This window comes from Hypomesus transpacificus, unplaced genomic scaffold, assembly GCF_021917145.1.
Source record: "Hypomesus transpacificus isolate Combined female unplaced genomic scaffold, fHypTra1 scaffold_129, whole genome shotgun sequence".
In the NCBI taxonomy this organism is placed as follows: domain Eukaryota; kingdom Metazoa; phylum Chordata; class Actinopteri; order Osmeriformes; family Osmeridae; genus Hypomesus; species Hypomesus transpacificus.
In genome coordinates, this window is record NW_025813705.1 from 530,108 (window position 1) to 548,254 (window position 18,147).

General features: G+C 47.0%; 2 protein-coding genes and 1 non-coding gene across 4 annotated transcripts; 2 read left to right on the forward strand and 1 right to left on the reverse strand.

The window, feature by feature from the left end:
* The first annotated feature begins 980 nt into the window (after nt 1–980).
* On the forward strand, nt 981–12,034 carry eif4g2b (eukaryotic translation initiation factor 4, gamma 2b). Of its 2 annotated transcripts, XM_047050822.1 has the most exons (22): nt 990–1,173; nt 2,255–2,364; nt 3,207–3,268; nt 3,962–4,027; nt 4,357–4,482; nt 4,700–4,802; nt 4,959–5,090; nt 5,278–5,344; nt 5,475–5,626; nt 5,783–5,893; nt 6,339–6,521; nt 6,869–7,010; nt 7,314–7,486; nt 7,618–7,731; nt 8,122–8,250; nt 8,363–8,467; nt 8,672–8,887; nt 9,266–9,524; nt 9,826–10,030; nt 10,287–10,489; nt 10,632–10,753; nt 10,868–12,034. In XM_047050822.1, exons 3-22 carry the CDS (start codon nt 3,225–3,227, stop codon nt 10,934–10,936), a joined length of 2,721 nt encoding a protein of 906 aa, XP_046906778.1. In that variant the 5' UTR covers nt 990–1,173; nt 2,255–2,364; nt 3,207–3,224; the 3' UTR covers nt 10,937–12,034. The 2 variants fall into 2 exon arrangements, with proteins under 2 accessions (XP_046906779.1, XP_046906778.1); XM_047050823.1 differs by lacking the exon at nt 3,207–3,268 and having other exon boundaries at nt 981–1,173.
* LOC124488264 lies at nt 7,822–8,022 on the forward strand. The gene has a single exon (XR_006958610.1). It is a non-coding gene; the product is annotated as a small nucleolar RNA SNORD97 (small nucleolar RNA).
* A 412-nt stretch (nt 12,035–12,446) lies between the features above and the next one.
* LOC124488240 (trichohyalin) lies at nt 12,447–17,785 on the reverse strand. The gene is made up of 9 exons (XM_047050824.1): nt 17,308–17,785; nt 16,042–16,377; nt 15,670–15,810; nt 15,136–15,336; nt 14,569–14,756; nt 13,515–13,728; nt 13,212–13,310; nt 13,054–13,121; nt 12,447–12,790 (listed from the first exon to the last, which is right to left on the reverse strand). Exons 2-9 carry the CDS (start codon nt 16,342–16,344, stop codon nt 12,628–12,630), a joined length of 1,377 nt encoding a protein of 458 aa, XP_046906780.1. The 5' UTR covers nt 16,345–16,377; nt 17,308–17,785; the 3' UTR covers nt 12,447–12,627.
* Between the last annotated feature and the right edge of the window lie 362 nt (nt 17,786–18,147).

The following is an 18,147-nucleotide window of genomic DNA, read 5'->3' on the forward strand; positions in this document are numbered from 1 at the left end:
TTTTATCCGATCACTTGGTCAGGCTATTTAAGGGTATCCGGGGTCAAGTGACTTTTGTGCATAGACAAGTGAAACGTAAATGTATTTGTCCAAATACCAAGAGGGTCAAAAGGTTAATATCAAGCCCTGCAATCCAGTGGCCAGAGATATATGATGAACTGATCAACACTCCAAGTGTAATAGACCGGGGAGAAGTTCGTCTTTTGCAACCGACATGCGCAGGGTGATAATTGGTTTATTCCAAAATTATCTAAATTAATTCACTGACTGAGATTTTACGGGGTCACATTATACAGGGGCACGCGATCGCCCATGACTGACTGTCACAATATGGTCTATATCCGTGTTTCTCAACTGGTTGGTGCCGACCCAAAAGCTGGTCTCTAGTTGGTCTGGAAAGGGTCGGGGATGGGTGCTTCGGCTTCGTCAGTCTAACTTTTATTTTGTATAAGTTACCGAACATCTGATGGTGCGCTTTTATTTTGAAGGTGCGTAGGCTCAAACTTTGAACAAGAATACAATGGGTGTGTTCGACTTCATGCAGCGCCGGCGGCACCGAACATATACAAATGGCGCCGACAGTCGGCTGCAGCCGGCTGCCTTGAAGCTGATAATGCCATTGGCTGCTTCAAGTCAGCCGGGCTGCAGGCGGCTGCAGGCGACGCCGGCACTGTATAAAGTCGAAGACACCTATTGTGAATTAGAGCATGCATTGTTTTGTGAAATAAATTATAATGGTTCGAAAATTACTTTTGGGTCGTGACTTAATGACCAAGAACAAATGCGGGTCCTGTTAGACCATTTGAGAACCAATGGTCTATACCTATGAGGTCTATATATACCCTAGCGTTTGATACAAAGCGCTCTGATGTTTGATTTAATTTCAACAAATTCATACAATTGATTTTAGTAGGCCCGACTTAAAAATATTACTGTATTGTGATGATTTTGATTCGCTACGGAAGTCATAGCAACAAATTACGTGACAATCGGTTGTGACGTGGGTGTGACGCGGTGCAGATAGACGAGACTGATTTTAGGTCTTCTAAACTGGCCGCACCGGACAGTTGTCTTCTGTTACAGATTAACGACTAAACTCGATTCAATAATAACAAGTTTTTGTTTTTCGTCTTTGGAAACCAAACAGTAGAAAACTGGGGTTGTTTTGTTAAGGTAAGATCATTACCTCCAAAATCTTACCGGTTTCTCCAAAATGGCTACGAACAACGTCTTCCTTAATGCTAGTAGTACTAGCAAACCGATGGCATGCTAGACTAGTGCTAGCTAGGCTAGCTACCACGCAAGCTAACTATCTCCACTCTTTGCTAGCTAATCTACCTATTGTAGAAAAATGGCGTCATGATCGTGTTTTAAGTTTGCTTAGCATGTATGATGTCTTTGTTCGTAATACATATAGCTATATTTTGCTTTTGAAATCACTTTAATGATTGTAACTACAATAGTCTAAAGAGCTACTGTAGCCACTGCTAGATTCCCTTACGAGAAACCTGAACAACCACAACTATCGAGGCTGCTGGTAGCTTTGTAGCTTAGTTAGCTAACTAGCAAGTAGATATACCAAAGCTAAAGCTAACGTGGTAAACTAAAATGCCAATTTGTAGTCGAGACACTTCGGTTAATAGTAGCCTGGTAGTTGTTTATAGTAAAAGTATTGTACGTAAAAAATAAAACGACAGTTATATTAGTGATGTATACCACCAGACTAGTCTTATTAAATAAAAAACTACGGCAACTAGGTTAATCAATGCGCCACCAACCCATTCCCTATAAACTACGGGGAATACACGCATTTAGGCTAGAGCGAGCTCGCTAACAAAGTTGGTTTTACTCCGACAAACCTAGCCCGTGCAAAGGCTAATGCTGGCCAATAAAAAAATCCGTGACTAATACTTTATTTGTGACTATTTTGGTTAAGTTAACTTTAGGTAACTGGTTGATGCGTTTGTTTCCTATTTTGTCGTGCTAAGGAAATTAGCTATGTTAGCTGTGCTAGGCTAGCTCATTCCACCTAAAATTCATTGTTAGCCTGTCTGACAAGATTATAATTATATTAAAACCATGTGAGTTGACAATATAACGCTTATTGAAGTCGTGCTAGCAGCCTAATTGTCTGTAAATCATTCTAATTACCTTAATAAAGACTGAGAATTGGCATAGTCATTGTCACGTTCATTTGCTACATATACTATCACATCTACTGCTAACCAAGTGTTTTTTTGTTTTTTTGCTACAGCACCGTTTTCCCCCACCCCTCCCTATTATCATTATTCCTTTGAAGATTCTTCGTTGTCAAGCCGCCAAAGTGGAGAGTGTGATTGCAGAAGGGGGCGCTTCTCGTTTCAGGTAGCTATATTCACTCTGTAGCCCACACTAACACTTTTATTCGTACTCTTTGCTCACCTTCCCCCACAGTGCTTCTGTTTTGTGTAGTAATGGCATTTGTTCATAACGTAGCCAACCAACAATAAATATATATAATATTAGACGGTGCACTTAAATTTATCACACCAAGTTACTTTGGTTAAACGCCACAGTGGCCCCATCTACATTGTTAACCCACAAGTAATTTCCTAAAATTCTCTAGGTCATGCCAGTGTTCATGGTAATTCATAGCTCTTCAGTACTCAAGCAATTCACATTTAGTGACGGGCAAATTGGTTTCCAGTATTAAGAAAAAAGTGTTTTAAAAGGATCCCAATGGAAAGAATACTACAGTGGTGTGTTGTGCCACACCATGTAATGCCCCAAAGACTTGCCCTCCACACCATTGTTTTACTGAGTGTCTGTACTGCTGTCAGGGCTACTGCTGCATTAATAGATGTGGACTTACTGCAATGAGCCACCCACTGATGAATGTGAGCACTGTCCAGCCGGCAGCTGCAGCCCAGCAAACAATTGACAGATACATGGATGTGAACAAGAGCAAGGTCTATGCATGCATATTCAGAGGCACTGTCCAGTTAGTTTCCCTCTTTAGTCATTCCGGGTGTTATCATTGTCACTCAAGCTGGGTTTATGGTGAAGGGAGACACAACTTGTTACCTAACTAGGCATTGTCAGCCAGTATGATCTGTGTATGTTCAGTAGCACCTCTGCAACATGTTGTTATGTGAGATGACAGGCTACACCCACCATGTTCTTTGAAATATGTGATTTAGTAACGTATGTACTTGCTCTCCAACAAGATTAAGACCGTGGATATTATGCAACAGGATCAATGGCTACAGCAAAGAGAAAACCAGACAAAGTGGGTTTTCTTTTCATGCTCCCAAAATGTTACAATGTAATGCTGACTTCTTGATGGTTCTTCCCAGGTTCTAGCAGTATTTTGTGTCCCATATCACCTCAGCTCCGTGCAGTTTGGTTAGGCCCCCGGCACGTCTGCGGGACTGGCACGTGCCCCTTGGCCGTTGTCCCGATCTGGTCTCCATAGTTACTGTATTTGGAAGTGTAGATGAGAGGTAACAGGGATGTGTCGAGGCGTCCCCGGGGGACAGTGTTGCCGCGCGGCGTCCCGCGCCGCTGTTCTTCTTGAGTCACGCAGCCGCGGACACCCATGTGAACGGCCTTACGGCAGGATGGGAGGCTGCGCAGTTTGGGAATAGCACACAGGATGTAAGCTGGCTAGCAGAGTTGTTTGTCTAATGATGAACGCTTGCGTGCGCTATTCACCAATCACAGGACTGGGATCAGGTCCAGGCTAAATATCCAGCTAGATTGCTGTTGATTTGAACGTTCCAGGGTCATGTTTAGCCTAGCCGTGTTTTAGTTCATAAGGATGACATTTTGGCCAAAAGAGCAGTGCTTTCTGTGACAGGGAGAGGGGGGGCATTAAGGGACACAAAGGGCCAGAACGTGTACAAGTATCTGATAAAAAAAAAGATTAAAAAAAAGACAATTTCATTGTTGACTGATGTTTCTCACTTTGTTTTCACAAAAGTGCTTCTTCGGGGGGAGGAGGTGTTAGGAGTGCACCTCAGCACCATCCCAAGACTGTCGGCAACAGGTTTGTTCCCATAGCATCCACCAGAAAACAACACACCGGGCACCCCTCTGGCTAGGATGCTAGGGTGGTCTTGTAGTGTCATATTGTATAGGAATAATAAAGCAGGGAAGTATTAAAAAAGTGACATTCGGTGGCCATTTTGACAGGGGCACAGGCTCGATCAGGTGATTTTACATTCTTTGTTTTGGGTTCCCGACTCTGAAGTTTCTGTTGTTGCTTCGACCCAGTTTCTCTTGTGCGCTTTGTGTGTGCGTGTGTGCTTTACCAGAGCCATGTGACCTTCATTAGACAGCCCGTGGCTCAGGCTCTCTCCTCCCTTGTCTCCACAGCGAGTTCCTGGGGAAAACCCCAGGGCAAAGCGTTCAGAAATGGGTTCCTTCACGAAGCACTAGACGAGATGCCAACTCCAGCAACGATAAAGATTGCCACGATGCCATCTTCCGGAAAGTGAGAGGGTATGTGTCAGGGCTGGCTTGTTTCATCACGTGCAGCCGTTAGCCACTCCCGTTCTGTTTGAATTTATTTAATTTGGATTTTTTGGGAACTGTTTGAATTTCTGTTTTTGCTAACCGCAAAGCAGCTGTGGCTTTCACAATCCTCTGGATCGAGGGAGCTCTCAACATGTCTGGCCGTTGCAATATCCCCTCTCTCCCGCTTCCACTGTCTCTGCAGCATACTCAACAAGCTCACGCCTGAGAAGTTTGACAAGCTATGCCTCGAGCTCCTGAACGTGGGCGTCGATTCAAAGCTCGTCCTTAAAGGAGTCATCTTGCTGGTGAGTTCCCCCTTCGCGTCCCGTGAAAACCCCAAGTCCATTCAGTGAGAATACGTTCCCGGCCCCTCGGGTCAGATCACACGCGGCCTTACTCCGTGCCTGTTTCCAACCGCTGTTATTGTTCTCCTCCCTCATCAACTCATCTCCCGGGTCTAGATTGTAGACAAGGCCCTAGAAGAGCCAAAGTATAGCTCGCTCTATGCCCAGCTATGTCTGCGCTTGGCAGAGGACGCGCCAAACTTTGATGGCCCTCCACCGGACATCCAAACATCCCAAAAGCAAAGCACAGTAAGTGCCCGGTCACACCACGGTAATGTACCAAGCTGGTTTAACAAGGCTGCCCTTGTTGACGCCTGCATTGTATGCTACAAACATTTTCCCATTAATATTTTCCTCTAATGACATTTTGGTCAAGGACAGTGTTGCCGTGTTGATCTAAGGTTTTAATTTAGTCATGGTTTTCTTTCTTTTGTAGACCTTCAGGAGACTGCTTATTTCCAAGCTCCAAGATGAATTTGAAAACCGCACAAGAAACGTCGAAAGTGAGTTGTTCCCAAACTACAACACACGCTCTCTCTCTCTCGCGCTCTCTCTCGTTCTCTCTCTCTCACGCTCTCTCTCTCTAAATAACCTCCCAGTCACACTGTCGCCTCTTGCCCGCTTTCCCTCCAGTCTACGAAAAGCATGACGGCCCCCTCACCACCGAGGAGGAGGAGCAGCGGTGCATCGCCAAGAGCAAGATGCTGGGCAACATCAAATTCATCGGGGAACTCGGCAAACTCGACCTCATACACGAGTCTATCCTTCATAAGTGCATCAAAACAGTACGTCCCCCCCCCCACCTCCTCCTCCTCTAAGGGATGAAGTCTGCTTAGATGCAGAACTGTGATTTTGTTTTATTTTTAGGGGGTGATTTGTCCCTGTTGAGGGCAGAGTCCTGTTTAGAGTCTTACCAGCTTGTTAACTCTGATCCTCTGCAGCTCTTGGAAAAAAAGAAGAGGGTCCAACTCAAGGACATGGGTGAGGATCTGGAGTGCCTCTGTCAGATAATGCGAACGGTGGGGCCTCGACTTGACCATGAGAAAGCCAGGGTGAGTCCCGTCTCCTCTCGGCCCTCCTCCTCGCCCTCCCAGAGGCTGGGTGCCGGCTCCCTGTCAGCAAAAATCTAGTCTGCGAAGCCAAAGATGTCATAAAAGCTAGGACGAGCCACATCGCTGCCGTCGTAGTCTGCCCCATGCCAGAGCCTAACTGCGCCTGGTTGTTTTTAATCCATGTATGTTAGTTCTAAAGCAACGCTGAGGACGTTCGTTGTGTAGGTTTGACATAGACGGCTACACAAATCATGTATACAAAAAACAAGAAAAGAAAAATTACACTTTCAATTATCCGCCATCTGGGTTTTAAACTTTTTTAAGCTTTGTACAACTTTGTGTTCTGTCAATAGTGACATTACCGATAGTGGCAGGTACCGTACATGTGCTGAGTATAGGTAAAGTGGTTCCTGACTAATCCATCCCCCCCCACACACACACACAGTCTCTAATGGATCAGTACTTTGGCCGGATGAAGTCGTTAATGAGCAACAAGGAGCTGCCTGCCAGGATCCGATTCCTCCTCCAGGACACATTGGAGCTGCGAGACAACAACTGGATCCCCCGCAAGGCTTTCATCGACAACGGCCCCAAGACGATCAATCAGATCCGTCAGGATGCCGTCAAGGTGACACTAAGGAGCCCTGTCAGACAAATTGCTCTTTAGGAGTCAGAGCTTTTCTTCTTTGTCTTTGGTTGTTGTTGTTGTTAGCAATGTTGTCATTCATCCTTACCATGCCATTTCCTTTCCGCGGAACCTACAATTCAGTCGATCTGATACATACACGACTAAACAATGTTAATGTCTTATGCGTAGACATTGCCACATGTAAGCATGCATCCTATCTCCTTAGCCCAGAACACTACCGCCCTGTAATTGTTGTTGTGCCTTTAGACCTCCCCATGGTTACCCAGTGTTATGCAGTGTCCCAAATGAACTCGTCCGCTTGCATGTCCTCGTGTCGTCTCCCGCAGGATTTGGGTGTGTTCATCCCTGCGGGCATGGCTCAGGGGATGAGGATGGAATTATTCATGGAAGGCTCCTTCATGCCCAACCGCATGAAGCTGGACAGGGAGACACCCGGGGGGCTGGCTGACATGTTTGGACAGATGCCAGGTCGGTTGTGTGTGTGTGTGTGTTTCTCTCTGAAGGCCTGATCTGTGCGTCTGTAGCTCGTCTTGCCATCTCCTGGTTGCCATGCGGGGGTTTCTCTTTTTGAAGTCTTTTTATGACGCACTGCCGAGGCAAATGCGAGGCCAATGAATGCTGTTTGGATTTTCATGATTATTCATATTTAAAAACGGAATGACAAATTTAAATAATCATGAAAATCAAAACTGCATTTGTGTGTATACTGTATAGATATAGATATCTATCTATCTGCTTTTAATAACCCCTGCTGCCTCTGTGTTGTGTCAGGGGGAGGGATAGGGACGGGCCCTGGTGTCATTCAAGACCGGTTCTCACCCACAATGGGACGCCATCGCTCCAACCCTCTCTTCAACGGCCACGGGAGCCACGGGGGCCACAACGCCCCCCAGCCCCCGTCCCAATTTGACATGGGGGCCAAGCTCTTCATCAAGCCCAGCCAGGTCACCCCTCCTTCCCCTCTCTTCTCGGGCTAATGCTGCTCCAGCCCATGGCCAGCGGCCTGTCCCTCGTCCTATATCCGCGGTGAATTGACCCCGCGTGTTGATTGTGTGCCCCGTCCTCTCCGTCGCAGGTGCAGAATCAGCATTTCCTCAACCAGAACCAAAACCACCAGGCTCAACAGCCGGTCCAGTCCAAGGACATGACCCCCCGGTTCAGCAAGAAAGGTCAACTCAACTTGGACGAGGTGGGTGGCCCTTGAGGAATACGACGCACCAGGCTGCTGAACGGAGCCTGTTTGTTTGTTTGTTGTTGCTGCTGAAAGAAAGTGTGACTCATGCCCGGTGATTATGAAAAGACGCGTTATTCTGAGGAGTCTAACCGGCTTGCCAGTTGAATCTCTCTCCTGTCTTTTCCTTCCTCCCTCCTTCTCAGTCTTCTCCTCCTCCCCTCTCTCTCCTAGCCCCTCCTCCTCTGCTTATTCCCTTCTCCAACTGGCGACTGGTCCGTTGACTGCGATTATGAGATATGAGGGCATGAGGACCGTTGGTCAAAACGTGGCTGTGTGGAAGCCCATTTGGGAGTTTTCGATATGGTAATGGTTTGTGGTGTTTTTCCACTGGCTCCGCCCCAACAGATCAGCCTGAGGCCGGCGCAGTCGTTCCTCCTCAACAAGAACCAGGCGCCCAAGCTCCAGCCCCAGAACCCCACCATGAACCCCCACGGCAACCAGCCCCCCCGCACCCAGACCCCCCCACTGGGACAGGTATAGGCCCCGTTAACCCCCCTCCACGCCACATGACCGGGCACGCTCGCGTGGAGATCCGGTCCGAGCCTGGTCGCGCATGCCCATACTGACTCGATCTCTCTCCCCTCAGTCTCCACAGCTTGGCCTTAAAATCAACCCGCCGCACATCCAGGAGAAGCCTCAGAAGATCTGCAAGAAACCCCCGCCTGCCAGGGAGGAGCTGCTGAAGATGACGGTAGGTTCCTCGTCAGCCTCCAGGCTCACATCCTACTGGTCATCCAGCCTTCAGCTTCGACCCCCCCTCTAAAGGATCTATATAAATCACATACATTTGTATCGGTGCAGATATTTCCCCTTACTCTAATCCAAAATGCTGTTGGATTTATGCATCAAATTCCTAAATCCTCCCTCCCTCTTCTCCCTCCCTCCGCTCCCTCAGGAGACGATCGTGACGGAGTACTTGAACAGCAAGAACCTGACGGAGGCGCTCGGCAGCATTCGGGAGATGAAGGCGCCCAAGAGCTTCTTGGCGGAGATGCTGAGCAAGGTGATCGTGTGCTCCCTGGAGCGCCCGGACGAGGACAAGGAGCACTCCAGCACCCTCATCCACAGCCTCCGCTCCGAGGGCCTCATCACCGGAGACAACTTCATGCTGGTATGGTACACACACACACACTTAACATTGACAAATCCCCAGTTCATGATGATGATATGACTGATATCATGATCTTAGTTTTTCAGAAGGAATTCAAATAGTCAGTGTTGACATGATACCATCAATGGGACGATATACTGATACCAAGTCCAGTATCAAAGTACGCGATACTAATGGTTGACTTCATATGTGTGGAATTTCAATTTGTTCAATAGTAATTTTTGGCCAATGAACAGAAGTGTCAGCATAAATAAGATTAGCTGCCTAAGTTGCCCTGAGCTCCCCTGAGCTCCCCTGCCTAAGTAGCTGTCATGTCTCAGTGTTCCACGGTTTCCCCTCTGGACTGGACTGTGTAACTCAGTCTCCCCCCTCCCCCAGGCCTTGATGTCCGTGCTGGACCAGTGTCCCAAGATCGAGACGGACGTGCCCCTTGTCAAGTCCTACCTGGCCCAGTTTGCAGCGCGTGCCGTCCTGGCCGAGCTGGTGAGCGTGGCGGAGCTGGCCCAGCCCCTGGAGAACGGCACCCACTTCCCCCTCTTCCTGCTCTGCCTGCAGCAGGCGGCCAAGCTGCGGGACCGAGACTGGCTCGCCGACGTCTTCCAACAGAGCACGGTCAACATGCAGAGGATGCTACCCGGTAGGCCTCACCCGACACCTGCATGTCTGAGCGACGCGTGGATGAATGGACCTTGCACTTGTTGCCCGTGTGTCGAATTAGGCCCGGCGTTAAAACTTCCTGACGTGGCGACTGTCTCACGACATGCTTGTATCGTGTGTGTTCATTGTCAAACTGTACATCTGTATGTCGAGTTGGGTACATTCAGCTTGGTTAAGCTTCCATCCCTTCGTGGTGTGTCGTGCACGGGGTATCCGGGGGTCCACCACAGCCGTCTCCCTGACTTGCTTTTGTAACGGCACCTGTCTGCTCCCTCTGCCAGAGATCGATCAGAACAAGGACCGCATGCTGGAGATCCTGGAGGAGAAGAGCCTGGGCTTCCTGTTCCCCCTGCTGAAGCTGGAGAAGGAGCTCCTGGTGCAGATCAAGGCCGACCCCTCCCCCCAGTCCATCTACAAGTGGATCAAGGACAACATCTCCCCCAAGCTCCACACCGACAAGGGCTTTGTCAACATCCTCATGACCAGGTAGCTGCACGCGCGGGCGTCGTTTGGCATGTTCGCGGGAAACGTTCATTTAGTGGATAACCAGAGAATGATGACCTGCCCATTAGGTCTCGGATGGAAGTTCACTTTTATTTTACTTTGTTTTGCGTAACTGCCATCGCTAACACCACCTCTCATGGGCTCTCGCTCCCTCTCTCGCTCCCTCTCTTTCCCTCCCTCTCTCCCTCTCTCTCCCTCTCCCCCTCTCTCTCTCTCGCTCCCTCTCTGGCCCACCCAGCTTCCTGCAGTTCATCTCCCAGGAGCTGGGCGTGGTGGAGGAGGACCAGGCCGCGCCCCCCAAGGAGCAGCTGGAGCAGGAGAAGCAGCTGCTGCTGGCCTGCAAGCCCGTCCTGCAGAAGTTCCTGCACGACCACACCCAGCTGCAGGTCAGCGCCCTGTACGCCCTGCAGGTGCACTGCCACGCCAGCGACTTCCCCAAAGGTGGGTCTCGCACGCACGCACGACCTACCCCCGCCCGGCCTCGAAGGGCGCGTCACTCAGTTCACACGCTGTCACGTTGCCACGTGAACGTTTACCTGAGGTGCTTTTAATGCTGCCTTTAACCCTTCGACTTACGTTTCAGGCATGCTGCTGCGCTACTTTGTCCACTTCTACGACATGGAGATCATCGAAGAAGAATCCTTCCTCGCGTGGAAAGAAGATATCACCCAAGAATTCCCTGGAAAAGGAAAAGCTTTATTCCAGGTATTGCCTTTCCCAGGGCTAAAACTGCTTAAGAAAAATGCATGTTTAGTAGGAATTTGACATTTCCAGGCGCGTAAACCTCACTCTTCATCAACAACCCTTCCTTCCTGACAGGTCAACCAGTGGTTAACATGGCTGGAAACCGCAGAGGAAGAGGAGTCTGAAGAAGAGGTTGAAGGCTGAGGCTACCCCCCCTCCCCCACCCCCACCCCAATTAAACTCCCTAACCACTGTTGCACGGCACTCAGCTGCTCATATCTCCAAGCTGAGAACACAGTATTTTACCAGGGCACGATGTGTTGCTTCCCTTTCTGCGCCCTCACTTTAGACCCTACGCCAGGCTGAGAGGCAGTGGATGATGGTTTTGGTTCCTCCTCCCACCCCCCCCCCCCCCCTTTCCTCTGGTTGTCCCCATTGGCTGGATCTGGACGTTCACACTGGCTACACCCACGTTTTGCATTGTAACAATGTAGATATAGTTCTGCCACAGCTCCTAAATCTTCCAGTATGGCTTTCCCAGCGTTGATTAGCTGTCTTAACACCCTGAGAGAGAACACTTCTCGAGTATGTACCCAAGGGCTATCCAGAGGGTAGGATAGTGGCTCATATTTTCATGAAGGAAGTGTTAAGTTGGCTAGGATGCGGCGAGTCTTCACAGTAAACCTGCTGGAAACCCATCCTTATCTTCTTTTCCAAACCAAAGTGCTCTTCACTGCCCGTCGCCAGCAAGGAGCAGTTGATATCCGTTGTCCTGGAGAACCCATTTGGCCTGTCGAGGCAGTAGAGATTGAACCCCACTCGCTCTGGTAAACATAAGTGGTCGCAGTATTCATCCTATCAAATCTTAAATTGTCCTAGAAACTGTAATCATTGGTGTGCTGCCGAAATGGTTTCCATTAAGTTTTGTCTGTGTTTCTACCTCCTAGTAGATGGTGTATTGTGCCCAGATTAAGAATTATTTTGGTGAAAAAACATTGCAAGTCCAAGACTGGTATTCTGGTCTAACCTGCAGGTCCTCCTGTAGGACCCACTTTTGTAGTTATAAAGTATTAGAATTAAGGAACCTAAATAAATGAAATGATTGGACATCTCTTCTAAACCCTTTACCAATGACGTAACATACCTTGGGCAGGTTCAGGAATATGATATCCTCCTCAATACCGAGTGATATTTGACCTTGTTCTGTTTGCAACTTTAAAAAAAATCAGAATTGTAACCAAGTAAGTTTTATCCTGTCTTTTTTTAATTGCCGAATTAAAGTTGACATGATTGTTGTTTAAATTCTTTTGGTGAGCTTCCCCTTTTGCAAAAAGACAATTTTTTGGAATGATTTTTACGATGGTTTGTTGCCCTTCGAGACCAGTCACTCCCCTGTGCTCGAAAGCCATATATGTATTTGTGAAGCAGCATTTTGCATTATGTTCTACGGTTGTATTCAATTTCAGTGTTCTCTATTGCTAAACTTTCAATAAAGTCCAATACTTAGAGCAGGATAGTCTGCTCTGTCAAAGTGGCCACTTACAGTTCAGATCCCAGAAGATTGGTTAAATCTGCATATCCTATACAAATAACTGATATGCAAACTTAAAAAGGAATCATAATTTTGTGGATGGGAACTAGATTGAGCCATTTCTGTTCTCTCTAAAAAGCATTTGCTGGTTTGGAAGTACGTTTCAAATGTCACAAATGTTTTATCCATCAAATATCATGCCCTTTAAATAATCATTTTTTACATGCATGCTGAAATGTTAACAATTTTATTTAAAGTTCAACAAGGAAAGCAGTAGACACTGGGTTACAAAAACTCATTTTGTTCGTTCCATTATTTAGTATCAGTATCTTTAGTGTTGATGAACCAGGGCCATAGTATTCCATCATTCCTCATCGGTGGGTATCCAGAAGTACTCGACCACCTTCCTGCCTCTCCTCGTGGGGCTGGTCTCATGCATGGCCCCTGCCATAGGAGCCAGATCGGAGAAGTGAGAAGGACCCTGGTCCTTACCCACACGCGGGGGGGCAGTGACCCTGAGCATGGTCCTGGAAAACACAAAACATGAGGGTTTCCTGTCCATGTCTTCAAGTTGACCGTAGGTAAATGAAAATAGATACTAGGCTTCAATCAGACACTGAATCAGGGCTTCATACACTTTGTTGAAGCCTACAGTGGTGAATCACCAGTACTAGGTTTCATATACACTGTTAAGCCTACACAACCGAAATCCCTTCAGTTGTAGACCGGTTTCATCTGAGAGACATCCAGATCATCTGGATGTATGGTGGTTTGTTGTGAATGTGGTTACCTGGACGGGCTGTTGTCGGCATCCTCGACCCCAAGCTCAGGTGTGGAAATGTAGACAGGGTCCCCTTCCTGAGGGCAGTGAAGAGGATTTGTTATCGATGTTTGTTGTTAAAGAACATTGTGTTTTGTTGAATGTTTTCCTATTTGTATCTCTCGTACTGTAAAATTCCTTGGAGTGCCATCCTGATTTTTCAGAATTTTCACTCTCTGGTCACTCTCAGTCATGCACAGAAAGTAGCTCTTTATATTGGCTTGACACTGTAGGGAAAACAACAAAAAACAATAGAAACTCAGAAATAAAGTATGAATAAATATACAAATGAAAGTCTTGATTAAGTTTGATGATAGTCAGTATGTAAACCATAGGTGGCAAAACTACCTAATATATTATTGTTGCAGGCATATTGCAGCAGTAAATAAACACATTGTGTCAGAGGAGAGTCAAACAGGGTTCCCACGCACAGCTTTGTTCTGCCTCTGAGACTTCAGGTCCTCCTGAGCTCTGAAGATGTCCGTCAGGTTGTGGTGCTTCTCCCTCCAGCCCAGACACTCGGCCGTGCGCTCCTGCCTCTCCCTCTCAGCCACGAGGCGCTCCTGGTCGGCCTCCAGCTGCGCTCTCTCCGCCCTCTCTCTCTGCTCCTCGGACATCAAGGCCCGCCTCCTGGTGCTTACTTCTCTTTGTAGTGGAAAATACAATACAGAGAAACGTCTTGAAACGTCCCTGATGGATGTGTCACGTCGCCGGGATGTTTGGGCTACAAGAACCACATTTCTCCATACTAAAAACTGTGTTGACAACGAGAGCCTTATCCAAACCAACTATTCCCCCTTTCGCCCCTATATAATAAGGTTCATATAATATGAACTAAATGATATGCAATAGTTGCTCAATATCATATGGTACCAAACCTATACATATCACTGTGCAAAGCAAGGTTAGGGTTAGGCCATAGCTTCTCCCAGGAGGAAACCGATATCCTTGTTTGGAAGAGGCCGAGTTGCCCAGTGCGCATAAATGTCACCTCCAGTAGCCTAAACCACCGCGGTCAGATTACATCAAATCCTCATGGGCATTTTAACCCTAACCCAAGGGCAGACCCGTGCCAACATAACATGAAAAAGTGGCGTGCTTACAGGCCAGGTCATCTACCACGCAAACGCCTGACTGTGCTAAGAGGTGGTCTGAGCACGGGGAGACGCTAGCGCAATATTCTGCTTTAATGGACACAACTAGCACTGCGCCTCCGGAGTTGAACTGACACGCCCTCCACTGCGCTTCCACACCCATTTCGGCGAAAGCGATGTCATGCCCGTGCAGGCAAGAGAAAAACCACCTTGCACCCAACAAAAACATCCCTACTGGTCTTGACACAACAATTTCAACACTCTTGCTCAACATGCACAACTTTTTTCACATTTACATAAGGTTGTCATTTGTATACATGTTCTATATATAGGCCTACAATGGGTATGTGTTTACAGTTTAGTGTATGTTACACACATACAATGCCCTTACTTTTCTCTGATCTTCACATTCTCTTCAGTCAGTTGTCTCAGCTTGTGCCTGAGCTCATTCCTCTCACCCTCCAAGCTCTGATTTTCCCCCAATAGAGTGTGTTTCTCCCCAGACACCCTGTCCAGTTTCAGCTTGGTCTCAAAGTAGTTCTTCTCCGTTTTGGCCAGTAGAAGCTGAACATCTGTGTGCTGCAGGAGGAAAAAGGGAAGTCACCAACCAGGATAGTTCAAATCAATTCAACTCTCCTATATTCCATTGAAACAGCCCCAAACTGGAAACTGGAGACATAGTGCACATACACTGTAGCACTTTTGGAGACAATATCCTCTCAAGGGAACTCCCATTGACTCACCAGGCATGACTGACCTCAACCAAAGTATGTATACTGTTACACGTGCTGCTCTGCTTCAGTTACCCTAATGACACTAACCAGTTGTGCTTACAGAAGGAATGATTAAAACTGACCCTGTCGAGTAAACCACCCCCAAAATGTGTGCTAATTTCTGTGTTAGGTCATGCATGTGTTTGTGAGAAGGTTTGAGTGTGTGTTTTTTTTTAAGGGACCACCTCTTTTTTGAGTTGCTGCAGTTCCTCACTGAGCTTGTTCATGGCAACCTGGGCCTGCTCCCTTTCCTGATTGCTTCCCAGCGCCCGTGCCTCTGCCAGGGCCCGGCTCGTCTCTGCCTCACCCCGGGACATATCCGCCTCATCTGCTGCCCGGGAGCACAATGTCGCCCTCTGTTGGCTAAAATACACCTTCTGCTTCAACTAAAGAGATCACAGTGGTTACGTTAGGAACACGAAGGTAAGGTCATGCAATATGTTTAAGATCTGATGGTTCACAACCCCATTATGTAATATTGTATGTACTGTGTAATACATGTATATATAATACTGTATATATTACAGCTGGATTGTAGTTCTAGTTTCAAGGTGACATTTTATACTGATTCCACATCACAGGTTGCCTTTGAACAGGGTTTGAAACAGCGACAGTGACAGTTATCGGCTCTGAGATTTGGTCATACTTTGTCAACGTGCTTCAGTGACAAAAGAGCAGAGGTCGGCGTGGAGTGGGTAAGAGGCTGATTCTACACGTACCTCCTTGACCTGGGCCTGGAGCTCCTGGTTGAGGTTCCTCAGGTTCCTCATGGTCAGCTCGTTCTCTGTCCTCATCATGATTCTTTCCATGTGAATCTCATTCGACAAGTACTTGTTCTCTTTCCTTAGATCCTCACATTCCTGTGTGTGAATTATAACATTGGGCTCCTACTAAACAAGGACGGTACATAATGCTCAAATAATAAGTGCACGGTAATCCAAGCCTGAAGCCAGGTTTTACAGGCAAGAATGGCTTGTCCAGGCATCAACATTTTCTGGAACATTAATCACATTGCCAGAGCGCTAATCAATGGAGTTGATAATCGGATGTGACTCCAGACGTGTGTAGCACACACATCTCTGACTGCTCACCTTCCTCTTCCTCACCAGCTCCCCTTGTAGGTGGTTGATCTGGAGGAAGGAACCGCTGGCGCTGAGGGCGCTGAGTGGTCGAACTGCCCGCACAGGCCTCCGTAACGGTCTGGAGTGGCCCTTCATCACCCCCTCCTCTGCTCCGTCCTTTGACGCCTCCGGCCCAAACTTCGGCCCTCCTCCTCCATTCTCATTGCCGTTGCTGAGTGAAAATGACTTATATAGTCTGCTGTCCATAGATTGCCTCCATCCGGGTGAAGAAAGAGTTTGTAGGTCGCCGTGGGACTTAGCTTTCAGCGCCATGTTTTCACCGTCGTAATGTCGGTCCAGAAATTTCTGTAAAAGGGATGGAACTCAGAGTTATGACCTGTTTTCTTCGTTACCTGTACAGTGAGCAACCACTAGTGTCTGTATGACACAAGTAAAGTCTTGCCAACGGCGCAATTAATTAAATATTGACGTAAGTAATGTGATAGGTCTTCACGAGGGACGGAAGAGAAACAGGACTCTGTCATGGTGTTGCTGCACAATCTTCCGTAGAGGTCCAGCAAAAACTTGGTGTCGGGTGTTTGTGCTTGTTGTCTCTTTTGCAGCAGGATAGCTACACGAAAGCAAAAAAACCTTCATCGCACAAAATCCTTTATATAACACCTTAGCCTAGTTCCAAATGAACTTCATCCTACCTCCAAATGAACTTCACCCAATCATTAATTAATACATGTTTCTACCAGTGCCTACTGTATTAATAATATAACTTGTAATTATAATGGATAATTTTTGCTTCTCGGGTTCTCCCTCCTCTACCTCACTAGGGACGGTTGATTAGTTAACCTTACAGAGCCATTCTCATGTGTAAAGCTACTACTCTTGGAATACATTCTTCCTGTCGACCATAGTTACCCCAGTGATCCACTTTAGATGTTGAAGCTGACAGGAAACCAAAGCTACTACACTTAAGATGTATTATTCACACCTCGCCTCAGCTGAAAGTAAGACAAGCTCCCTTCACTCCCTTTCTTCCGTTACTAGCATAATGTGTGAGGAGGATACTGCCACATTAATAGTAAATGGTAGTAGAAAAATACAGCACAGAACTGACAGAAGATTGTCCATAAACCCAGACTATCTGTTGTAGGCCCTCTCCTTTTTAGGCCTCTACGAATTATTGTCCATTGTCTTGTCAACCTACCCCCAACACTTGTTACAAAATCATTTGAAACATCAACAACATTTACATTTTTCACCCAGACACCTACAGTAACTCACCCATTATTGGGCAAACCTTATGCGCTGTCGGTGACATTTGCATGACCATCCCACAACAAATTCCAATATCTAATACTCAATGACCCTTTTGTATTTCCAGGGCAAGCTATTGAATGTGTTTGCTGAGATGGAAATGTCCCAATCCAAAGATGGAAAAACGTCCTCGACCCAAATGGTTTTAAAAGATTCCTTTTTGCATTCTCAGCAACAAGATGACACTGTTGGCGTATGATGAGCTTTGTTGACCTGCAGCTCCATCCTCCTCACTGACACACTGGGCACAATGGGAAGAGGGGTTACGGCTAGTGAGACACTGTACAATGGAGAGACGAGTTTGCAGGACTCAGGAGCTTCATATTGTGTGTGAAAAGTTCTGCACGTGACTTGTTAATGGGCCCCATGGTAAACATTCCTCCGACCTTAATGCATGTCAGCAAAAATCTGCTTTTGGACAAGTAATCTGTAACCACAGAGTGAGATCCTGTTGGATGATGCTTTTTTTAAAGCACATTTTGTATTTAAAGCTAAACGAAAAATTTGTAATCTGAGGGGTTGTTGAAGACACCCAGAAGATGACTGTGTTGGGAGATGGGGGGGGGGGGGGGGGGGGTTGGGGAGAGACATAGAGCAATACATTTTAGACCACAAAGACTGTAGGAGGATATCCTGTAGTTTACTTAAATGTAAAAAAAAAGTGTCATTCCAAAAAGGAAGTTGCCTCATTTTACTCATAACTCTCTGCAGTACTGGGCTTACTGTTTTAATATGCCCACAATTGCTTAATTTACCATAGTATACTTGTTTTGTACAATGTCATTTTCACGTGTGCTCTAATGTGGA

Coding starts and splice junctions, on each gene's coding strand:
- eif4g2b (XM_047050822.1), top strand. CDS start 3,225: ATGCAACAGGATCAATGGCTACAGCAAAGAGAAAACCAGACAAA. Junction 5,345..5,474: donor CCGCACAAGAAACGTCGAAA/GTGAGTTGTTCC, acceptor CTTTCCCTCCAG/TCTACGAAAAGCATGACGGC. Junction 8,888..9,265: donor CCGGAGACAACTTCATGCTG/GTATGGTACACA, acceptor CCCCTCCCCCAG/GCCTTGATGTCCGTGCTGGA.
- LOC124488240 (XM_047050824.1), bottom strand. CDS start 16,344: ATGGCGCTGAAAGCTAAGTCCCACGGCGACCTACAAACTCTTTCTTCA. Junction 14,757..15,135: donor TGCAGCAACTCAAAAAAGAG/GTGGTCCCTTAA, acceptor TTCCTCCTGCAG/CACACAGATGTTCAGCTTCT. Junction 13,122..13,211: donor GCACTCCAAGGAATTTTACA/GTACGAGAGATA, acceptor CACTGCCCTCAG/GAAGGGGACCCTGTCTACAT.